Source organism: Ambystoma mexicanum, chromosome 2p, assembly GCF_040938575.1.
Source record: "Ambystoma mexicanum isolate Mex_15411 chromosome 2p, UKY_AmexF1_1, whole genome shotgun sequence".
Classification (NCBI taxonomy): domain Eukaryota; kingdom Metazoa; phylum Chordata; class Amphibia; order Caudata; family Ambystomatidae; genus Ambystoma; species Ambystoma mexicanum.
The window spans coordinates 1,064,815,291-1,064,840,711 of NC_090923.1; the positions used below are offsets into that span (position 1 = coordinate 1,064,815,291).

At 44.6% G+C, this 25,421-nt stretch overlaps 1 protein-coding gene across 2 annotated transcripts in view; it reads left to right on the forward strand.

The window, feature by feature from the left end:
* Window positions 1-23,475, forward strand: part of LOC138567114 (solute carrier family 22 member 6-A-like) — a 107,877-nt gene extending 84,402 nt beyond the window's left edge. Inside the window, exons 9-10 of one of the 2 annotated variants that reach the window (XM_069644997.1) lie at window positions 6,895-7,095; window positions 23,366-23,475. In XM_069644997.1, coding sequence (XP_069501098.1) covers window positions 6,895-7,095; window positions 23,366-23,444 — 280 coding nt within the window. In that variant the 3' untranslated portion in view covers window positions 23,445-23,475. The remainder of the gene's footprint in view (window positions 1-6,894; window positions 7,096-23,365) is intronic. The other variant, XM_069644998.1, reaches the window with a different exon arrangement.
* The last annotated feature ends 1,946 nt before the right edge of the window (window positions 23,476-25,421 follow it).

Below are 25,421 nucleotides of genomic sequence, written 5' to 3' on the forward strand. Positions count from 1 at the left end.
GTGGCAGCTGGTGCGATCCTCTCTGAGGTCTAGTGAGTAGCAATGGCAAAGCAAAATCACATAGGGCATACATGCGCAGTGGGCGACACAGGATTAGTACAATGGCAAAGCAGATAGGGCATACATGTTCAGTAGGCAAATATTTGTTAGTAGGGTGATCTAGTGTGACAGAACAGCGTGTAGAGCGAGTAAAGAGCTGGGCAGGATGATTTTAACACACACATGGAGCAGGCTAGGCCAGTAGGTCAAGAAAAAACTTGCGCAGCAGGAGGAGCCATATAATATGCCATACAAGAATGCAGGTTTAACTTGATACACGAGTGAGGCAGACAGACATAGGCAAATCAATCAAGCTGGCCCAGCAGGCAGTGCCCTGCAGTAAACACGTACATTTAGCACCCGTGTCAGGCAAGCAGATATAGGCATTCATTAATAGACTACTGCAGCAGGCAGTGGTAGGCAATATAGTGCTTGAGTCAGTAAATCTTGCAGGTGCAACCCATTGCAAGATCTAAGCAAGTGCACATGAGCATAGGGTAGGATGCGTGATCCAGAGCAGCTTGGGCACCATGTGGTGCATAACAGAGGCGTAAGATCAATGAAGTACACGCATGAGACGGGCAGACATGTGCTAAGCGATTGGGATAGACAGATACAGGAGGCAAACGTATGGAGGGCAATGGAGTGTCTTCAGCATGGCCCAGACGCGGTGATCGGGATTGGCCAAACACACAGGTGAATAAAGGTAGGTTTGGAGAGGGTGATGTACTCTTTTTTTAAATACACGTGCGTCGGGCATGCTATATAGTAAGGTGCATATTGCCCCCAACATCACGCGGAGCAAGACGCAGGGAATCCGGTGAGCATACAATACAAGCAGACTCTATGGAGCGAAGAAAGGTTATGCGCACCAGTGTTTAACCATTGTGGTTATTGCCAGTGCAAATGGAATGGGGGTTTTATTTAGCCAAATGCAGAAAAACAAGGGGTTCACATCCCTTTTACCTGACATTGTTCAGAGAGACAACATTTTGTCAGAAAGGCCGGGCGGCCAGGCCAAGGAACTTCTGTTTGTTTCTTTTCTTGAAATATTGGGGTCCCAAAGGAGATCACAGGGGTTGCGGCCAAGTACACAGGGGTCTTAGCGGCGACCCCCAAATTATGTCCCTGGCAGAAGCAGCAAAAGGATAGAGCAAAAAGGCTCCAGGGGGACAATAGATGGTAAAAGAGGAGTATAGCAGAAATATACAACAGGCTATAGAAGAATACCTGAGTGTTGCAAAGTCCTCAGTGTCTCCATGATTGGTGATTGCGCTGCTAACGGTGAATCATACGTAAAAGAGAACCATATTGGTTAGGGGAGTGTCTGTGCTGTAAAATGGCAAAGGGTCTTGCAGTCGTCATCATAGACTAGGCACCTCACCTGTAAAGGTCACCTGTTCCAAAGCGCCAGGGGCAAATGAAGACACTCTTGTGTTTAACAGCAGCCATTCGAAGCTAAAGACTCCACCCAGTAATTAAACAATGGCTTGGAGAAAACAGCCAAGCCTTACAGCACCGCATGAGAGTTGACTGGATGAAGGTCGATACCTCGAAAGAAAAAAGCCCTGGAGGTTGATTCTGAAGCTCAAATGCCACTTCACTGCTAGTGTTCTGTGCCATAGATAGGCAACTTGCTTCTGCTGGTTCCTCAGCTGTACATTAGCAGCCCACACAGATGCTTCATTATAGTGACACCAGACACTAGGTCAATGCTGGATTTAGCCTTACATTAGAAACAGACATCAGGCAGCTGGATACACCTAACTATGACACAAGACTGCTTGTGTGGCTGAACAGGGCCGGGATAATAGAAGCAACATTGGCGTGATAAGGGACCTTTTTCCTTGGTGGATTCGAGCAATGGTATAACACAAGGGTTTGATCACTATTTAGAATGAAATTCCTTCAGAAGGTAGTATACCTGAGTGAGATTGCTAACATGTTCCCTAGCCCTGAGAAGCAGAAGACTGACCAGTACGGGCCCTGCAAGTAGAAGTGAGGGATATCACTCCCCCAATATCTGTGCAGGTGCCTTTCCCCAATAATCCTAGAACTCACCCGTCCTCCTGCACGGGATCATGGGGTGGAATACCCATTACCCCTTGAGAAGTGTAATGGGCACATGCCTTTTCCCCCACACCCTGACGTAGAATTGCTAACCCATCTGCTTTCAAATACATAAGCATATAAATAAGTTTGCTTTGGGATTTCCAAAGCTTGACATATCTACTTTAATAGTAATTGTGAGAATATGGTAGGCCCAGCTTGGTCGACCTAAACTGGCTAATTTGATTGAGACCTGATTGTAACCTTTAAGTTGCCATCAAAGAATATCTATCAAGCTTGGGTCTGAGACCAGTTAGGTTCATTCAAACATGCTACACTGAAAGCCAGTACATTTATACAGAGCCATAAAAGATGGCTTTTATTTTACTTTATTGTTTAAAGCGTGGGAATAGTTTGAGAGCACTGGAGTTCTGTACAGGGAGTTGGAAGCCAGAGTTTGAACTAGTGTCTTTTAACATCATTGAAGTACTGTGAGTTGCAGTCTGTTCTTCAGTCTGTGCGTCCATTGGGATGAGTCCTTGGCCAGGTGTTGTTGAACAAGTCACATTTTGAGAGTTGTGGGGGCATTCCGAGCTGATACTGGGATCGAGTTCCGGGGTTTGGGTGCGTGACAAGAGAAGGATTATTTGCAAGTCCTCTCTTTGCAGATGAGTTGTGATTCAAGCTGGTTGGCTGATTTGATTCACAAATAGTCACCAGATAGTTGGAGTATAACCACCAGGTACACTGATGTGCTACTTACGACTGTTTTGTATATGATAAATGCCGTCTTGAACAGCATCCTGTCCTAGAGAGGAAGTCGATGTATTTTGCGTAGCAATGGGGGTGGAACAGTCACATTTCTGCACACCCTTAAAAATGCATTCTAAGGTGTGGTATACTACTTTTAGGGCATTAGGGGAGCCAAGTGAGCATCTGGGAGCCTCGTCAGGAGTGTGTTTCCCTCATCAATGTATGAAACGACAAGAGTCTGCAATATGGTCCGTAAGTTCTGCGGCAGGATGAAGTGTTGCGAAAGGTGGCGATTTGGAGCCACAACGTTTGGGTCTCCCCGGCCAAGTGTTTCTGGAAAGGCAGGCTGCTGTCAATGGAGAAAAATATGGATTTAGCTGAATCTGACAGTTGCAGATCAAATTCATCCAGGTACTGTCAAGGAGTTCCCTCCTTCTCACCTGAGTTTGATCTTTGCTGGATTTCTTGGTCGATGTCTTCTTGCGGACGGATCGGGTCTTGAATAAGGCTGCACGAGTCTCTTCTGACTCCAGCGTGCGTTCAAAGTTCCGGGATGCAAAGATCCAGGAATCTGGGATATTTACAGAGTGCGCTACTCAGCACACGAGTCCAGGAATCAAGAAAGGAAGGTAAGGGACTAGAAATGGGGTAGGCTGGGAAAGAACCAAGGGAAACAATACCGTGAGCTACGGAGCACACGTCTGGCCACTACTTCGCAATAGCATTGAGACGCGCGGAGCCGCGTGAGGCGTGGTCTATAAATAGAACACGCTACGTCCAACGTGTAGAGCGAGGAAGGTGTTTCACAGTGGACGGCCATGTTGGGAGTACCAGGGAATGTAAGCCCCGTTGAGATAAGGACCAGGAAGTCCAAAAGGGGCGTGTTCTGTAGGTCATGACAGGTACGTATCATTGAGCCATTGTTGGATGAGTTCTTGTTTAGCAGGGTGACCGATGAGGATGAAATTGGTCATGGAGGGGTTGATTTTGAGGTCCGACGTCGTCATCCAGGATTGGATGATGGCTAGCTAATTGCAGAAATTACTGATGTTGTGTGGGCTTTTTACTCTCATGCACAACTGAGTACAGTCCATGTATTGATGGATACCTACAGTGAGATCTTGGAGGAGTGTGCCCAGAGGCTCCATGTACAGGTTAAAAAAGACAGGTGAGAGGGTGGAGCCTTGGGGAACTCTGCAGGAGACTGAGAGTTGGTTAGAACCCAATGTGTACATCTGGGAAGCCTAGTGTCTGACTGAGAGTTAGGAGGTAAATCAATTCAGGACAGTGCCAGAGAATCCTATCCTGTCAGTGAGGAGGAGCTGGAGAATGCTGTGGTTCTCAGTGTTGAATGCTGCCAAGAGGTGAAGGGGGATGAGGCATGTGTCGCTGTTATCCATGATTTGGAGGACATCATCCATCACCTGGATTGTGGTTGTCTCGATGCTACACTTGGCATAGAATCCAAAATAATAGTCATTTAGGAGGTGTAGTCGTTCGAATCTGATGGGTAGTTTTTCCCATACTTTGCCGATAAACAGGGGATTCGTAATGGGCCTGCAGTTGGCTATGTTGTTTTGTTGTAGATATTTTTTGTTTAAAAGGGGGTTCTATGAGATCTGTGTTAAGGGTATCCGGGATTTATCCTTCAGTGAGGGAGTCATTAATGATGTTGAGGAGTGTGTTGAATGAGATGCCCATCAACGGTTTAATGATGGGGTCTAGGATGATATTGTCAGAGTAGAATGTAGGTTTGAGGAAGGGAAGTATTTTTAGACTGTCCGGGAGATGGAGAGGAGAGAATTCAGCCCAGAGGGCAGTGGCATGCTGGTGTGCGAGGGGGGTGGAGATTGGTATGGGGTGGTTAACCTAATGCTGGGGAGTTTGATTTCACAATCTGTCATATTTTGTCTATTTTTTCAATTAAAAAGTTGATGATTCTGTTGCATTTTTCCTGAGTTGCTGACACTTCAGGGCCGGTTAAAGGTTTGGTACAATGCTTAACTACTCCGAAGATGGCTTTGCACCAATGGTGGTGGAGTAGTAAGCAGCTTTATCATCAGGGATCAGAATACTATGGTAGGCACAGAGACATTTGAGGTTTGTGAGATCCCAATGGTTATGTTTTTTTACGCCACTGTTTCCGTAGGGCTCTTTGTTGGAGGTGAGCTTGGGGGTGTACAATGGGGTGGATAGCTTGGTCTGAGCAGGGCTGGTTTTTAGGCGGGAATGGTCGAATAATTCTAGGAAGACCAAAGAATTCCCTGTGGCGGGGAAGTCTGCAGTGTTCGCTTCTAGATTTTTGACAGTTAAGGTTTTGAATGAGTGTCTCTGAATGAGGGGGTGTTTAGCCTGACCTTTGTGGGCTGTGGTCAAGTGGGTGATAGACAGTTGGATATTGGCATTCTCAGACCTGTAGAGTGGAGTAGGGTCTGCGCAGGTGAAGAGGGAGGATGATGTAAAGAATCTTGCCTTTGTTGTGATTTGGGGAGAGCATAATTTACTTAAGGTCCATGGATCCGGTCAGTGTGAAAAGTGAGCTTCGAGTGGGGTTGTCGACGTGAGATTCAGGGACATTAAAATCTCAGCGAAAGACATTATTAGTGTGTTCGTTTTTGGCAGAGAAAAGGAAATTGAAGATGTCACCAATGTAAGAGACACTCCTGTGAGGTGGTCTGTAGATAAGGTGGAAGGTGATCGAATACTTCTGAGGTAAAAGGAACCAGCAGGCTAGTGATTCGAAAATCTTGTCCTGGGAGAGGGGATGATGGGCATGGCCATTCGTTTCTGTGGATCTTTGACACTCCTCTTCCTGTCCTTCCTTGCCAGTCAGCATGTTGGATGCAGCATCCAGGCTTGAGGAGGACTTTGGAAAAATGGGAGGAGGATGGGGTAAACCAAGTTTCAGTGATGAATAGAGCATCAAGGTTATTGTATGAGGTGAGATTGGTGATCACTGCGATATGAGTGACTGTTGAGTGGGCATTGTCCAGCATGATTAAGGGTGTGCCTGCGGTCCGTGTGTGTTGGATGGGGACAAGAGCCATATTGATGGGTTTTGAAAGAGTAGCTTGGTGGGACCAAGGACTATTTTCTTGTTTGTATGCCCACTGTAGACATTACTTAACGGTTGCCATCTTGAACATCCTTGCTAGAGGCTAATTGAAAGTCTATACATTTTGTTGTATCTTGTACTTAATATCTATCCTATTTAAGGAGAAATGTATGCATGAAATGGAGAGCAATAAATAAAAAATGACATATATGTTTATGTATGCCGTAAATGCGTCTATGTAATACATACTATTCCACTGCTTCTCATACGCACTTTTGTAGCAATTTCTTTGATAAGTATGATTTGTGAACTTTCACCCTTTCATGGATTGTCACGATTTATATATACAAAAAGCATGACTTTGAGATGTTTTAATAACAGTATTAAAATACCACCAGAGTGTGAGTTAATGTCACCCGCTGTATTCCTTTATCACAATACACATGGGACCTCATTACAAGTTTGACGGTATTTCGGTGGTAAATCCCCAGTGGTAGTAGGTGGTGCAAATCCCCAGTTTCTGGGGTCCACAGGACCCCATGGGGATTTTGGCTGAATTAGACGCACAGTAATTCCACAGATTTTGCCATTTTGGAGCGGTAAAGTGGAGGATTTAACTCCAGCATTTTACTGGAAGAAAATCCACTACCTTACCACAAAGGTTTTAGTCCAGTGGTGGGGTAATGCAGTTGGAACAGAGTTACCACTGAATTACCACAATTTTTCTGCACCGTCGTACTCGTAATGAGGTAATTTATCATACTTGCAATTTTTGATAAAAATTTAAATAAAGACTTCATGAGGATGTGTGGCTGCAATCTGAGGCAATGGGAGGTATTGCATGCAGAACTGATCAAAGTGATTGTGATCTTGAGGTTAGAGAACGTTATTGGGGCTAGCAATGAATCGCTTAGTTGTCGCACAGAAGCTATTTTTATGTAGATTTTGCTTGAATGAGGCTCTTTTTTTAGGCCTTTCCTTTTTTGCATCCATTGCAGGCAGACTGGAATGGGACACTCCAACACCATGTCCCGCCTGGGCGCCATTGTGGCACCACTTGTGCAGATGACGAGTGAGTACTTCCAGTTCCTGCCTCTGATCATCTATGGAAGTGCCCCTGTCCTCTGTGGGTTAGCAGCTTGCCTGCTGCCAGAAACCCTCGACCAGCCGCTACCAGAGACAATACAAGAAGTGGAGAGGTTCGTAAGAGCGTGAGGATTATTTGCTGCCTCCATTTGGAGCTCTGCCTCATTACTGTTAACTGAAAGGGATGAGAAAAATGATGTTACTCCTCGTAGGGATTATTTTACTCCCAGTGCACCACCTGCGTTGTCCATACTAAAGGTACACCGACCCCAGTATGATAGGCTATTTATAACGTGCTTACGCAGACCCGGTGATCGAATCTGTGTTGCTCTGTGTCGTCTTGCTTCCAAGGCGAGGATGTTGCCCCTGAGCCATCCCCTCGAGACGGCATAACAATTTAATAACAAGAAGCCATAATGAGCGAGCGTTTCCAGCCTGCACTCAAGTCTGACCCCAAAATGCACCATGTGGCCTCACAATCTTATCCATCTCGCAGATAATCAAAATATGCTGGGGATTAATGGAGGTTTTTATGAAAAAAATGGGCTATAAACATGGAATGTAAGAGTAACTACAACAAATGCCTTGTACTTAATCCTACTTTCCCTCCACTTTCCTTGATACATTTGTAATTGTATAAAGGGTTCCCAGTGAGAGGTCAGGCGCAGCAATGAGGACAATGATCTCATCAAACATAATTGGGCATCTGTTCTGGAAGGGGAGTCCAGAGTGTAGTGCTGGCATAAGGCCAGTGTGGCTAGAATAGCATTCAAGGATCATTGGACAATCTAGCAAGCAATGGAATATTGAAATGCATGCTTGGCCGAGTCGGTGCTACCGCAGGAGATTATGTCCGTCAGAAGAGCAGAGAGACTTAGTCCAATGTAAACACAACTTCAAGACCCTATCATTAAGGATATCTTGAATGCTTCCTTTCCAAGAGTGATCTGGAGAAAATATGGAGCAAATGATCTCCTGATTATGGCTTTATAGCAGAAAGCACTGTAGCTTGCTGATGAGGGTGCAGTAGCAAGTAGAGGTCCAGAGCCCTGGAAATGTAACATCTAAATCTCCCATAGACTCACACGTGTATATAATAAAACAGACACACCTCATTTTGTTTCATTTCCAAACCAGGTGAGGGGCCCAAAAAAGTGGAACCAAAATCCCAGTGTCTTTTAACAACTAGATTAACCAGACAAAGAGCCTGACTCAGATAGATATAAGGGGCATGTCAAAGGCCACTAAGTTGTGAAGGATACTGCATTGATTTTTGAACCTATCAGATCTGAAACGAAGGACAAAATGCTGCCCAAATAACAGGACTGAGGATTAAAATGGTACTTGGGAGCCAAACTACAGAACCTGACTACGGAACTAGCCACTGTGACAAGGTTACCTGCCTGAATTAGTGGATTGCTGCATGGGTGAGTCTCAGGGGGCTGAGCACCTCGGCTAGCCAGTGGATGATGTTCCCGGGGTGGAGTGTAGAGGTTTCCCCAGAAACTCTCATGCAGTCCCAGATGCTTGGCAGGAGGCAGTCAGATTGCCTTAGCCCACACAAGGAAGTCATTTCACTATTTAAAGAAACTCATGATGAATCAGAAAGTCCCACAGATATAATGTTGGAAGCCTGCATATTCCCAACCAGGCAATGTATCAAGACAAAACCTAAGGAACAGTAGCTTTGTCTCTTGGCAGGCAGTTTTTCTGCTGAAGATATAAAGTAACAGGTTTTCCGTGCAGAAAATTCAGAAGACCCAAGAGAATGAAAAGCTTACCCAGTCTATTTCCAATGTCATATTCAAATGCTGGGAATACACAGACTCCCCCCGCCCCCCAGCACAAGAAGCACAGGAAATGAAAACAGAGGGAGCACTGACCACCAAAATGGCGGCCAGGCCAGCTATAGACTTTGTACAACTCCAAAAGCAAAACAGCAGACAGGGACGATAGCAAATCCTAGACTTCATCTAATTACCACTCACAGGTGCATCCCCTCAGTGAAAACCCCACACAGGGGTTGGAAGGAAAACTGTGTAAATGCAACCAGTGTCATGTCCTTACTGCACAGCATTTGAGTTACAGATCTTTACTGTGCCACAATTGCTGTGCAGCAAGAAGCATGACCACAGTGAGTGTGGGTGTGGGATGCGAGTGGTGAGGGAAAGAACTCCATGACATTTACTGCGTGAGAAATGCTTGTGCAGTACTCGTCACTGTAGTAAAGACATGCATCCTTGCAGCCAACACCAGTTGCTGAGTGTGGGTTGCACGAACAGGAGGCTCATGTTCAGTGAAGGCTGGAGACTGGAGAGTGCTGCACAGGAAAGTGACTAGAAAGACTTTGGTGAAGACTCGAGACTGCATGCATAGTGCCCCCGGTTATGGTTTCATGCCTGTATGCTGCAGCCCCACCGAATGCCATTTAAACCTAAATGAGATTCTGGATAAGCAGTCGTGTCATGGCTTCCTAACTCCACAAGAGAGCACATACACTGACAGTTGGAAAACTGAAATCTGGCACATACTCTGACCCGGACACCGTAGAGTGTGTGTTTGGGCTCCTGAATGCCTGCTTTCAATTCCTGCATCATGCATGTGCTCCACCGTGGCATAGTCCTGAAAAGGTTGGCCAGATGGTCTTCCTGTGCTGCATGCTGTACAGTGGAGCGTCCAGGCGCTGGGTCTCCATGCCTAACATAGAGCAGTAGGATCCAGATAGTGAGCAGGTGGCAGGGCAGGGGGGCCATCATGGCTGGTGGATGCACACATTGGATACATTGAGCAACAGGAATCAGTGGACATTTTCTTTTGATTACTCTTAGACATACTACACAAGACTGCGTTTTTTCTTCACCCCATGCCCCCACTATGACCCTCTCCTTATACAAATACAACAATGGCCACCAGCTTTTCAACTTGCAGCGTTTATTACTAACCCTAAAGTGAATACCCACCGCCCACCTGCCAGTCTGCGGGAGTGCCTGCCTCAACTTAATGATGCAAGGCCTCCCAGCAGTAACCATGGAAATGGACCTGAGCTGCACCATGTGCTGTCCCTCCAGCCTCTCTAGGCAGTGGCCTTGTGTCAAGCAGAGAAGAAGGGTGGCCTTTCCATGAACACATGTTCTGTTAGGTGGCCATTCCAAGATGTCCTATGGGAGAACTTTCTGTGGATCTTCAGCCCTTAAGACTTGTCTGGATCCTTCTGGAAATCTCTTGTCCCTGGCTTGGAACTCTTGATTGGGATTGCCCAAGACTCTAGAGTAAAGCGAATGGACAATGGGGGTAAGTAGTCTGCATCTGGGTATCAAATATTGTGTAAAAAGGAAAGCAAAAGACTAGGGGCCTCATTACACGGTAGGCGGTAAGGGTTTACCGGTATCGTTAAGGGCACCGGTACCGGTAAACCCTTACCGCCTTACTACGAGTTCCCTTTGCGGGACCCGACCTTAATGGCTGGTTTTACCAGCCGTTAAAGTAGGGTGCCGCAAAGGGACCTTGATGCTAATTACGGTACCGCAATTTGCGGTACCGTAATTACCACCTTCCCCATTCCCATTATGCCCTATGGGGCAAAAATGGGAATGGGGAAGGGCCTTAGTGAATGGGGAATTACTGGCCCCGCTCACCATGGAGTAGGCCGGTAATTCTGCCGTCCACCAAGGCGGACACGTTAAAATACCAGCGGCAACCATGGCGCTAATAGCGCCATGGTTACCGCACAACGTGTAATGAGGCCCTCGCTCGGGAGAAGAACACAATGCCTCACTGGCCCCATAACATATGTATCAACACACTGGCCAATAGGGCAATGCCCGAACGAAAAACACACAATGCTAGTGTGGGCCAGTGTTTTGGGTAAAAGTGGCCCACTTTTTTGGCCAGTGTGGGCCAGTTTGAGGAGTTACTTCACTATGCAGCTAATAGTTTCGACCAGTGTTGCTGAATAAATATTCTTTAATTTCACCTTTTGCATCACACTTTATCAAAAAAATTCCCCCTTGGGTACTACTAAAACAGTCTGTCATAAAAGGGAATGATTTGACATTTGCAAGTGTGGGCCACTTTTTCATTGGTGCCAGAGACAATTGAATGCCCCAGTCCGACCCTGATCAACATTGAGAGAGTTGTGTCTTGCTGACAATAAAAGTGCAGAGGACAGCAAGACAAGTGCCTCTACTTGGCCACTGAAACATACAGCAAGCGAGACGCTTTTTCCTTATCACAAAGACTGCCTCATATTGAGCATGCAAGCGGCATGCAATGTTAAAAAGTGGCTCTCTCTGACAGTAGAACATGTATAAGCTGCCAGCAATACCTGGGATTCTCACTAAGCAAAGATATCTCTCAGGAAGCAAATAAAAATCAACTGATAACAAAAGGTGCTTCTAATTGACCATAAAAACATGGCTGCACAAGACAACATCTGAGATGCCCTTTGCTGACCTGGTAGACATACGCTCTGCAAGTCTAAACGTACTTCACTTTTAATTTGACAATGCACATAAAATAGCCAACTAGACAATACAATTCTAAACCAAAACAAGCCAATTAAAATACGCTAAACACACATTAAGTGAAATAACGACATATTAACGACATAGACTTGACCGAGAATAAATAGGGAATTGGTGAAAAGAGGCAACATTTGAGATGCTTCCAGCTGACCTGAAGTGCCCAACCGGACCAATGTGTGGGTAGCCGTTTCAAGACAACACAGCCCATATGAAAGCGTGGAGGAGAAGCCTTCAAGCGCCATGCATGTACATCGGTGCCCCCTCGCAGCCTGTACCCATCTAGTTGGGAAAATATGTGCCACCTCATGACGGATGAACTGCCCTCTGCAAACCAAAGCAGACTACACTGCATGCACATTCAACAAGATGGCATGGTGACGGTAAACCTTCTAACGCCAGGCTAGGACAGTGACTCATGCAGATCCTGTCAGGAACTGGCAAACGGGATTGCAGCTGACATGCAGTCACAGATATATGCCACCGTATGTCACTGTTGGCAGGGGAGGCCTGGAGCCAATGACGTGTTGAGAATGGCTGACAGACTACTTTTCCCTTCTTGTCTCCTAATCATACCATGACAACCCAGGGAAAAACAGGGCCAGACTTTATACCGGTGAAACTTTCAGGGAGTGAGAAAACTTGGAAAAGCGCAGAAAGTCAATGGAACCAATTAAACAGATGGACGAGAGATGGAAGGCGATGCTACCCTCCTCTATAGCACAGAAGCGGAGATCAAATTTAGGAGCAGGACAGAGAGGATGTTGAGACTGCTGAGTCTGCCTACATCTCTGGCCATGCTGGCGAAAGCTCCGGCCTAACAAGTATCTGACTGTGAATCTATGAAGAGGCTGGGGAAGCCTTGAGACTAGTGAGTCACTCTACTGACCGTGAACCTGTGAACAGGTGGGAGAAAAACTTGAGAATGCGGTCACTTCAACCACTGAACCTAGTAGGAGCCTATAGAAAACCTTCACACTGCATACATCTGGCTGCTACCAATGACCCGATGTGGCTATAGAAAGGCTTCTGAATGCTGACCCTGAACCTGTGCAGACATTAAAGTTTGCTGATCCTCACTTACTATGATTTTGTGCTGTTAATGGTGAAAGCCTTGAGGCAGGTGGCTCTTCCTGCAACTACTGGACCTAGAGGTGGCTGGAGAAAGCCTTGACACTGCTAAGCCTGAACCTGTGCAGTCATTAGGGAAAGTATTGGGTTTGCTGAGTCTCACTGCTCCGCATGACTCCATGAAGGGGCTGGTGGAAGCCCTGTGTCTGCTCAATCTACTGACCTTGAGTCTGTGAAGAGGCTGGATCAGTGGTCGGAGTGTACGAAAAGAAGTAGTGGAACTATGTTCCCTGCTGGCCTGCCATGCTCCCCACAAACCCCATCACCACACCCCTCCCACGTGCAATCCAAACCTCCGAACAAACACACCTGCTCTTTAAGGGAATGTGCCGTGCAGTGCACGTTTCAACTTCTTCCTACGCTTTTATTTGAAAACTAAACCATTCCGGAACGGTTCGTTTTAAAAATAAAAGTATAGGAACAGTAAAACTTTAATTTAAAAAGAAAAGGCGATGGAGTAATACTTGAGACTTCTGTCTCTCACTACAACCCCTGCGCCAGGGAAGAGGGCTGAAAAAGCCTTGAGATGGATTTACCTCACTATTCTGAACCTGTGAAGAGGCTGGAGAAAGCCTTGACACTTCAGAGCATAACTGCAGGCCCTGAACCTATAAGAAATCTGGGCCTCGAGACTGCTGGGTTTGACAATACGCTTTGAACCTATAAGTAGGCTGGAGGAAGCCCAGAGGCTTACCACAAAACTGAGCTCTGTGAAGACAAAGAATAAATTAGAGACTGAACTCCGAGGGTGATATGCCAAAATCTCTTCCATCTTTATCAATGAATCAATTGCTTTTATTCAGTGTTATCCAATCAAAGCTTCATACAAACATGTAACACACAATACATTGCAATACAGATCATTGTGTAGAAAACACTAAGCAGATATCCAGTTTAGCATTACGTTTCATCATGTAAAAGTCACAAGTCCTGACTCTAATAGCCATTTTCTTTTTTACCAACTTTATTTAAAATCGGTTGCATTCACATATGAGCTTACTGACATTTTGGTACCAGAAAGACAGACAATGCAGAAGGACATATGTTGTTTTTGTCCCCCCCCCTCACCCCCCCACACCTTCCCCTCACTGATCATTCCCTCTCCCTCTGCAATTGTTTGCAGCTTTTTGCTGTGCAACCATGCTTTATGAATAACATAAGCATCTGCAAACAAAACTTCAGCAAACTCAGTTGACCTGCATGAATATTCTGCAGACTTCAAATACCTAACTCCGTGCTTCCTCAAACAGGATATGCATTTGCAGAATCAAAGATTTGTAAAGTAGGGCACATGAGCAGAAACATTTCTGGTGACTTTTAAACTATAATGCAAAAGTGCAACTAATGCAAACTGATGATTTCCAACTGCTCTCAGCCTCTGAGGGGGGCAATGCTCCTAAGCTTATCTTCAAGCACAAACAGCGTTTCCCCAGGTGGTCCATTTCAATGAGATGATTTACATGACAGGTTTCGCCAACTAGAGGGCTATCAAATTCCTGCACAAGAGAGCCATCAACTCTCCTCTCTTATCACTGATTTTTTACATCAGGATTGAATTCCAACCTATTGCGGTAGATATGGTCCAAAGGTCGGTAATGTGACAAATTCAGTACATTTCCCCACATGGCCACCCTACAGGAAGGGCCCACCCTGCTGCGATTCAAGCACATCCCACAATTCTGCCTTCATATTCCATAATCTTGGAGAAGTCCACAACTGCACCCAATGCAGTAATGATTGCATGGATAGGATTTGCTTTGTGCCCACCGTTCCCAATTCCAGATTCGGCCAACTTTTCACTACTACATGTTTTTTTAAAGAGTAGTCTCTGCGCGCCCCACCTTAGGGGAGTTGCAGGAAACCCTAGGTTTCCGTCCCATATGTGACTGACTAGATGGCGTGCCGTCTGCAGATCTCAGAGGCTGTGGAACTCAATCTATTGCCAATCAGATAAGCAAACTTGGTTGCAGCTAAACTTGATTTGGTCAGTGCCCTGCAACTTATCTCAGTTTGGTGAGCTTGTTTACCATCATTTGAGAAGCGTCGGCCAAGCTGGTAAAAGACGCTCACTTCTTCCGCCTTGTTCCTACATCTAACCAGTTTGAGGCTGCCCACATTCCTTTTCATTGTGCTGCATACCCTAGATTTTGTTTTCATGGTGTTTATCTGTCTTTTCAAAAGCATATTTCTTAAACAGATCAAGCTGTTTTTTTTGCCCGGGTGAGCTCTCGGAGCTAAGGTTAGCTTCGGCCATGCAGAGCAGAATGCCTATCCTTTCAGGGGCATTAGCTTCAAGCGATTGGGTCTATTCACACATCAGGTGGGATTCTATAACACATCAGGAGGGATTCTATAACGCATCAGGTGGGATTCTATAACGCATCAGGAGGTATTCTATAACGCATCAGGAGGGATTCTATGACTCTGTAGGCATTTCCAGAGGTCTCATATTGGAACACTGTCGAAAGCTGCCTTGAGATCTAAGTGTTTGTATTGAGGATGCCTTGAATATATGAATTATTAAAGGCAGTCTGAGAGCTTGATCAAAAAAACTGATGTCTTTTTGAAAGCCAGCCTGCAATTCGCTTAGAACATAATTCTCTTCTACCAAATAGAACCATGGGGAACAGTCCTGGGATATCCTTTTTTTGCATTGCCCAAAAGGTTTTCAAAATCATGGGCTACATTAGCGTTGTCATTTTCAAAAAGAATCGAGAATATCCAGAGAGGTAATGGGGTGTACCCAAGAATGAACTTTAACACAGGTGTACTCTCTCTATGCAATGAGGGACATTTATTTCGAGAAATCGTAGTTCATCAACTTAATATATTTAGGGATCTTTTAGCATATACTTGGTGCACTAAGACCGTTTGCTGGAGGCAATACAAATGGGCCTAAAGACATTGCAACTGCATAATGGTCACTTTCATCCCAGGCATACATTTCAGATGATTGCACCTTCCACCACCCCTCCAGAGGTATTCATATTTAATCTAATAAACTATAGCTGCTATCCGTTTTAAATGTCCTTCTCGGTGGAGTATCCTCTGCCGTGCTGCCCTTACAGGCATGCAGGTCGATGTTAATGAAAAGCCAACTGTTTCACTGTCCAATGCTTGTTGTCCTTCATCTATGTATGTCGACTTATCTATTATCCCCGGTGACCGTTCCTTTTAATCCCCTCCACAACCTGGTCCGAAAGTCCCTCAAACTCACCCCTTTGTAAGAAGCTCACTGCTTCCCATCAATTCTGATTTCTTATCTATTGTGCCTTCTTTTGTGATCAAAAGAGCATTGTTCCTCCTGTATATAAATAAATAAATAAATAAATAGGCAACCTCATTAACTCACTTCCGTTTAATGACACAGGTCTATGGGATTCCCCATCGTGTGTCAGGCCCCTCTATATTCAATAAAGGCTCAGACTGGCGGTTCAGAGCTATCTTTAACCTAGAGTTGAACAATATTTCCGGGATTTCGCATACATTCACTTGGCGGTTCCTCATAATGGACTACTAACTACCCTGACTTGACAAGAGTACACAGTAACTCTCGCTGCCATGCAGTGTTCCATGAAGCTCTGTATAAAGTTGTGCTCCCCTATTAAACAATTCTCATATGAAGCAAACAGGCAAACATCTGATTTCAGTCATCAGATACTGGCGTGTGTTTCTCGGTTGCTCTGAACCTATGGCGAACTTCCAGGGATGGCTGCTTGCTGGCCCTGTGACATATGTGTGGCTTGTTAACTGACATGCCCTATTCAACTGCATGAAATAATACATTTTTCTTGCTTTTTAAAATGCATGATAATATTGATGCTGTTAGGTAATCAGTCACCAACACTCCAATGGCACTACATTGATGGTCCCCCATGAGGAAGACAGACGCGTGTGACCGATGCATCCTTCAGAGATGGCGGACTTACGCTCATCGAGCTGTGCATCAAATAGCTCTGCCTTATAAGATAATGCCATAAACCTTATAGGGAGCAATAACGCAAGCATTTCATGTATTGGCTGCATACCCATATTACTTTGCTCTGTGGCTCTAAACTGTAGCTGTAATTCCAGGGATGCCTACTAGGTGGCGCTGTTACCTGTTGGGCTTGTTAACTGAAATGGCCTATTCTAATCTCACATTACGTTTTGGGGGTGATGTTGAGAACAATTTCTTTCATTTTCCTAAAGAATACCATCACTGCAAATGGCACCACACTTCAATAATAGTTTCTCCTACGCCTAACATTGTTTTACAGTTTTCCTAAATCAGTGTACGTTTGGGAAACGTTAGACAAATGAGCAAACTACAACGTGGTTTTGCAGCAGTTAACTAATTTCACTTAAGTGTAGACTGAAAAACATGTTATTAATGAACTCAGTACAGCGGCCCGCCAATCTGCGGCAGTTTACTTATGCCACTGCTAAGTGAAAAGGGCAGAGGTCAAGGAATAAGCAAAGCAAGTGGAATTAATCTGCAAACTAAGATCTGAACACAAACAGATGGTATAAACAAAAAAATGGGACGATGCATTTTTTAAACTGGAAAATGTGACATACAGCAGTGGCTGTCTGCCTTCTGGCATAGTGTTACATGCTTCTTCATGTAATGTGTTAGCTCTGGAATGACCACTTTAAGGGGCTTCATCATGTTGTGGAGGAGGTGTTGGGTTGCCCCATCACTCTCCTTCCCCGGCACCTCACATAAAGGATTTAGCTGACATAAGTTCATCTTTGCTGATATATTAGTAGACTGGATTTTGGATTGGCAACAATGGGGAAGTCTCCTGGATCTGTCAAGTTGCTGATTGATTTCTTTGAAGCTAAGCCAAGATTCCGGGTCCATTTATTTATGTATTTATTTATTTATTTAATTGTTTATTAATAATGCGCCTACGGAGTTCGGTTTCTAAGCATGGATTTGAGATACGAACCTCTGTTGTGCTGTGTGGTCTTGCTTCCAGTTCCAGCGTGTTGACGCTGTTCTTGACAGTGCTCTTTGTATGTGTAATTATGGGATTTAGAAAGCGCAATCTTGGCTCTGTTGCAATGGGGTGCATGCAAGGGTTACAATTAGTAGTGGAGGAGCTGGGATGGATAAGGGGAGCGATGGTGGGGATGAGCCCCATAGGAGGGTAATTTATGTAGAGCTGAGCAATCAGAGATTGAAGAGTTGTTCTTTGAATAGTAGGGTGTCCAGTCCTTCCTGAAGTGTAGAAATGGGGGTCCAGCATAATCTGCATTGGTAACTTATTTTAGAGGCATGGTGTGCAGCAGGGAACAGCGTGCTTCCTGTTTTGCCTCTTCGCAGCTATGTGTTTCCAGCTTGCTGATGTGGAGTTTGGTTGCACGCTGGACTCTAGAGCTAATGAGTTTCTCTCTAGGTAGAGTGGTGTTTTGGTTGTGACCTCTTTGTAGGTGATGCAGGCAGTCTTCAGCATTCTTTAATGCAACCCATTTCTAGAATGCCCCCCCTTGTCATGGTATAGTGCCTAAATCATCCCCTCTTTAATAGGAGTGGTCCAGCCAACTACTGGTCGATTTCCTTCATAGAGGGCCTTGAAAAGATAGCAACACAATGCTACTGAAAAGGCTGGAGTCATGGTGACTGGAAAACAACATCCTCTCCCACGGGAAGGCAGGCTTTAGATATGGGTTGGGCACAACTACCAGGCACTTTTTGGATTGACCTGAAGAATTTCCTTGTAACAAGGAAGAGATGCTCTTACTGCTCATTGACTTCCAATCTGCTTTTGATGGAGTAAAATGCATGCTTCTTTGGAATTTGTTGAAATGCGCTGGATATCCCCCAGCAGCTTTTGGCCACAATTCAATCTCTTTATGGCATCTGTACGGTGGGGTCATGGAATTGAAGAGACTAAGGCCCTGATTCATTTAATTATTTGCCTGTTAAACAGGAATTTGTGTGCCATTCTGCCTGCAAATACCCATTCGTCAAACAAGGAAGTGCAGGCAGAATGGCACGCAAATCCCTGTTTTACACGAAAATAATTCCATGAATCAGGCTCTAAATCCTTTCCAATTAATATTGGTGTTTGCAGAGTTGTGTGTCAATGGCCCTAATATGTTCTCTTTCCATAAATGAACTGGCCACTTCCATTTTAAACTTAGCTCTGGATGTCCCTAGCCTTAGCGGTGAGAAAAGTAATACACTGTTAATCGCGGTGATGTTGTGATATTGTGGAGCACTCCTATGGGGCGTAATAAATCATTACTGAAGTTGCTGGAATGTGCACTCCTAAAGGTCTCATCATCAAAGGAAGTAAGACCATAAATCCTTGGCTTGTCATTCCCGGAAGTTTATCAAACTGAACATTGACTTGGTTCATGAGAATATTGCAAATGAAGTTTGCTTCGATTATCTTGGGGTACAATGTAGTTCCTTTGGGACCTGAAAACCCATAGTTGGGCACGTATGAGTTGACTCTGAATTGAGGTATGATGGTGACCCATCACCTTGTCAACCTATATTGAGGGAAGTCATCACCACCACTGTTCAAGCTTTCCGAGCACAGGCTCTATACGTTTATCAATATTTGGTAGAAAATGGGGCTATGCCAATATTACTCATTTGGTTATTATTACAAAAAACCTTTGTTGCTCTTTGAACCTGCCTCTAGAAGTGGGACGAGTAGGCATTGGATATGAAGACCATCTCCATCCAGTTATGGTTTTGCGGGCACCATCGTTGACTACATTCCTTTTGGTGTACAGGCAATCATTGCTGCATGTGGTGAAGCAGCTGGTGGCAACTCTTGGCCCTGGCACAAGCACGTGCGAAATGTAGTAATAAAGGTTTGCATGAGCCACCTGTGGAAAAACCAAACCTGTACTGATGGAAGGACTCCCTCCGGGGTAAAGCAGGCTCATTGGAACTGGGTTATCTGTGACTTATTTGACAAGTGTAGAGGAAGCCCCCTGTTGGAATGTTAATTTTGAATAAATCACTTGTTAGCTTTCATGCCTATCTAGATTGATGAACTCTTTCCATGCCAGAACTCTGTTTTTCGCATTCCGTCCAGGCCTACAACCCTTTAGTAGGTTGTGTGCCAAGGTGGGCTACAGGGACCTCCTCCAGGTGTGCCCAGGGTCAGACCTTAAGAGAAGACGAAGAACATTTCCTGTGTGTGTCCATCTTTCTCTTATATTAAGCATTGTTATCTGAATCTTAATTTGAGGGTCTGTGCTGTTAGAACTCTTAGGGGGGGTGTATTTCTTCACTAGCAGTGAGTGGGTATTTTTGCGGTAATTAACCTGTGCCTGGACCAGAAGACTGAAACTCTTAAAACTGGCTTTGCCTACCTGGCACATTTCTGAAAGAGTGAAAGAAGACAACATGTACTCTGTACTATTTTATTTGCTGTTAAGCTTGGAACACGGACAGTTGCCCAAAACACATGTCAAGGCATTTCAACACTAAGATACTCCTCACTAATCAATTGTACTTATGATTGGCCATTATATGCATTACAAGAACATAATGCAAACACTTTAAGCACCATGGATCTCCGCCAGGGTCGTAATGAGGGTCGCTGTGTTGTACAGCATTTTAAGACATCACCGCCTGCATAGATTATTCACCTATCATCATTGCTGTGACAGTTTTAGGTTGCCCCAGTCAAGCAACCTGTCATAACCATTTCTGCGTGCCACTGAGAAATTGACCATGCAAGCATTACATAACCTTCTGAATGGTGCCATGCCAATTTCAGCATTGCCCTGCCAGTTTCATCTTTGTGGCACTTTCATTTGCCACAGAAAATTGCAATCACGGTTTTGCATTGCTGATGTCATGTATTAATTGTTTAATTTTTATGAAGTCCATACTTTCACCCCAATGGCGGCAGTATGATGCCTGTTTAATTGGGCATAGCTTATAGGGAGGCAGTGGAGTGGTCACTAATCGAGAATGGTGAAAGAACAAAAGAAACAATTAAATGTATGGGGGTAAAATTACTTTTCAGGAATTTACGGAACTGGAAATGTTTTGCAATGTCACAGAGAAACTACAAAAAAGAGTTTCAGAGGAACATTGTTCACTGCCATGAGGAACTTGTGTCCCCCTTTAACAAGCAAACATTTGGCATTTGAAAGAGATTTTGATTTCTTGATCTATTCTAAGCCACCAGCCATGGACATATGGGTACTTTTTGGGGAGATTTATGGTGAAAGGCGCTATCACAAATGACACAATGAATGAATGAATGAATGAATGAATGAATGAGATAACTTCTGAGCTGTTAGCATTGAAAGCTTTGTGAGCCCAGCGTGAGATCTTGAAATTGGTGAGCGTTGCCACACGTGGGAGCTATGGGCTCATCAAGATTGGGAACACACTGAATCTTCTTGAGATGCAGGCGGGCCAGCTTAGATAGATCGAGCCACAGGATCAAGTGTTCATTATGTGCAAGAATTTCCCATTGGTAATTGAGGAAGAGTGCAGGAACATTTCAGCTGTGTAGCTGGGCATGACATATTTCCACCACCTCAATTACTTGGGGAATTAGGGTGCACTCTCTTTATAGCATCACTCCCTGGTTTTGGACCTGGTCCACGGGTGTGGCCATTGAGACGGGATAACTGCTGCTATTCCAGATTTCGGAGGCTGGACAGAGGATCATCATTTCTGTTTTCCCAGCTTTAAACTGGGAGCTATTGGAATATGAGTGGGAGAGGAAGAAGGAGAAGTAGGCGGATAAATCAAGTCATTAAAGTTACAACAAGAAAATAGATGAGAATAGCGATGGGGTGTACAACGGACGGGAATTACACCGGTCGAAAAGCGGAGAGTGAGGGGCACCACTGAAAGAGGTTGCATTCTGCCCCCTCCAAGTGGGCAACTGTCTCTTTAGAGAAAAGACCAGGCTGGGAGATGTGCTTAGGATAGCTCTAATAATCTGCATCATTCAAGAAGGCCATTGAATTTAGGCCAATTTATGGAGAATCCGAGAATCAATACTGTTTTTGAAAACAACTTTTAATTGACAAGGGCTCTAATGAATTCAAGCAGTCCGTCTAATGCCAGATGTGTATGACATGAGGCAGGTATTGACATTCAATGCCAGGTACCTATATCATATGCCAGGGACAGCAATCAATTGCCCAGCAATTCACACCATAAAGAAGATTCGTGCTGATAGAGAGATTCCCAGACCCCCCCCCTTGTTTTCCATAAAGAAGATATTGCAATCACATGGCAGCTATTCACATCATGTGCCAGTATTGCAATCAAATGATAGCCTTCCCTCTAAGCTCATGAAATACCAGGCTGGAGCACGGGGATGCAACACTATTCTCTCATTCCTATGATCAGTAGAAGAGGAAGATAGTTATTTTGAGTTATGACTACCTTGCCCCCCCCCACCCCATCACACTAAAAAGGCAGCACGCCCAGCGAGGTAGCTGTGGTGGGGAAAGACCACCAGCCGCAGTACCACCCCTGCTCTCTCTTTGACCAGCCCACATCCCAGGCCTTTTGTAAATGTACACCGAGGCGCTCAATCTGAGAAGGCATGCTTTCTCCCAGTGCTTAAGTCCTCGAGAGATACGGCAGTACAAGAAAACATTGCACTGGCACAGTCTAACCTGAAGAGAGACTTGCAGTCAGTCTTCCCTTTCCATGAAATCCTAGAAAGAAAAGACAGACTACAAACCTCTAGCCTTAGAGAGGAACAGTGACACTGAGAGACAGACTGTTGTTCTTTCAGGAGTATGGGACTTTGAGATGCTGTGGAGGTGCACATAAGATAGGTTAGGCTGCACTGTCTGATACATACCTAGCTCTGTTGTCAACTGCATAAGTCTTGGCTACATTTGAGTGTCCCTAAAATGACACAGAAAAGCCACATCTACGAATACAGCTTTACGAATTCAAAAGTTCATAGAAGTAAAATCTGTGAGGATGTATTTGAAAAAGTAACCAAACTACTAGGTAAGAAGAAATTGACAGATTTAAGATGGTTGGTGATGCACAATTGAAGAGGAGATTGAGATAGTATCACACTTGTATCTACTGTTTCATGCCACATTCCGCAAGCTTATAGGTGCTGAAATACTAGATGTTGTTTTCCAATTTAATAGCACTCAAGGCATCAACCTCAGTAGGATGAAGGGCTCATTCGGACTGCCAAAATGTAACTTGCAAAGTTCAAACTGACCCAAAGTCTGATCCAGGGTCTTAACTCTTGAGCTATTCTCCCAGATTATCCCCCTGGGAATGGCACGCAGAAGGGAGGTGGGCCTGGGGCACATTAGTTCCCCCACTGATAGCGGAATCTACAGAAGCATGTGTAGGGCAGTTTCTGTTCCGGGGAGAAACCAGAAGTAATATGGAAGTGATAGTATCTAATGTACAGATCCAAAAAGATGCAAACAATAGTTTGCTACAAGAGATGCTGACAAACGTGTTATTTAATTATTTCTTACATCCCAATTAGCACAGAGAAGAGATTCACACATGGAGTGCCCACTCACCCCTGACACATAATGGTGTTCCCAGCAAGAACATCTTTCTTGCAAGGCATGAGAGAAAGGCATGTGAGACACTGGAGAAGTTAGTTCATACATATCAAGCTATCTCTCATTTGATGTGCACAAACATGTGCTTGGTCGGTCTGTCGGTTGTCGAGCCAATGTCTTGCACTGTACTGCTATGCTTATGCTTCGGAGCATTGAATCCTTCAAGCATTTATCTCTGACTTTTCTCTTGCAGCAAAGTGAGTGATGACGAACAAAAGGAAAAGATACTTCTGCAGACCACAGATATAGAGAAGACCAAGCCAACTGGATAGCAAGAACCCGCGGAGGAAATATCAAATAAAAGAGGATGCCCCCGGAAAGGCAAGCACAAACCATGGCAGGAACCATGGGATGACAATGGGACACATGCCCAGGCGTATCTCCTGCACGGTGGCACAACTTGTCTTCAGCAGAGTTTGAAGACATTGCACTTTTTGCACTGACTGTTCTTGGATGCCAACAAGTGGCGTGCAAGAAGGGGAATAATATGTGACCGTTCAACCGGTCAGATGCGCTGTCGATGAGTTATCTGCTAAATCGGTTCTACGTTGAAAATAATCAAAAATTGATAGACTAATGTAAATATTGAATGGGAAAAGATGAATGATAGAATTGCCATCTATGACACTGAAAGTAAAATAAATGTGAACATTTAAAACTGAAAGGTTTCAAAAATCAAAAATCAGATGTGATGTTGTTTCATTTTAAGCCTATAATGGTTCACTTAGCCCCACGGATTGCTTATCCTTTTCAGAAATTCTTTTTAAACAGGAGGTGGAAGGCAGAAGTGGTGCACCCGGGATCTGCGGCACACTCAACTTAATTCAAAATGTTCTGTTTTCGAGATTTCTCATTTGCTCTTTTGGACATTTTATCTATTTCTTTCAATGTTTGGATTGGTTACCAATCAATCCGTAGAGCTAGACTGGCACCCAATAAGAATATGATGATGAAATAAGGTTACTTACCTGTAACTGGGCTTCTCCAACATTAGTATTTTTATAGATGCACGTGTTTTACTGCATTTTTCCTGTTGTAAGAATGGCCCAATGTATAGTCAACTAATCATGTTAATCTATAAAAGAGCAAATGCTGGAGAATGGTGACACTGTCACCTCCTTCCACCCATTACTAGGATTATCCCCTGGATGGCTTATACCTTTCAACTGCCCTAACTAGTTACCCTGTCATAAGTATGATACATCTCTCCCTTCAGTCAACTGGAAGATAATCACAGGTTCATCCAACTTGTCAAGGAATGAGCACTGTTGGGTCCCCCCAGGCTCCTCTCTATCACTGTTTCTTTTTTAAAGCGTTGCATGAAACCTCTGACATGACTAATTGAGAAGTATATGCCAATGGTTTGCAAGTGATGAGTTACCTGGGGGAAGACAGCATACAGCATACAACATACAACAATAACAATCCAAACTCTACCTGCCTGGAAGTGATCCAGGAATGGATGATTGGCAGCAGTCTCTCTCTCAATGACTCAAAGATGGAGTGTGTACTCTGTCGAAGCTCTTATAGCCCTCTGTTTCCATAGATTCATTTGGCTCCTCAGCAGACTCTTATTTGTTGCTGGTTGCCATGGGAGCAACAGTGGGTAAGAGCTTCTTCTACCCTCTCCCCCACCCCCTCTCCGCCATTTTGTGGTGCAGTGAAAGCAAGAAGAGAAGTGGGCAGGGAAAGTAGAAGATGCATGGCCATTGTGTTGGGGGCAAACACGGTCCGGCTGGATGCAGCCGTAGAATCGACTATTGTGTGTGCTGCCATCGATGGTGGGCTACCCCAGAACATTTCAGTATGAGGCACCCTCTTAGAGTTCTTCCATATGGTAAGGACTGCTTCAACAAGGATGCATCCATTCCCAAAATGAGTTTGTCTGGTGCAGATGATGACAGGTGGGAGGGCAAACCTTCAGCCAGAGCAGGAGCTGTAGCAGGAGGATGCATTGTTACCATGGTAATGATGCTGAATCCACCGCCATAGATGGCTACTGGTGATAAACATCAAAATCCACAGTTCTTGGCTCTTGTATATTAGTACATCTGTGTATCTGGTATCTCTTTTTGGGAAGACCCAATAGACAGAGAATCTAATAGCTGTCTTGGATGAAGAAGTTTGAAATCAAAGTCAAATAAGATGATGGTATCACTTCTCAGCACCAGAACAGGATGATCTGCGGTTACAAGTCGAATTGGTACTGCAGAAGAAATTGTATTCTCTTCTTCCCTATAATCAGAGGA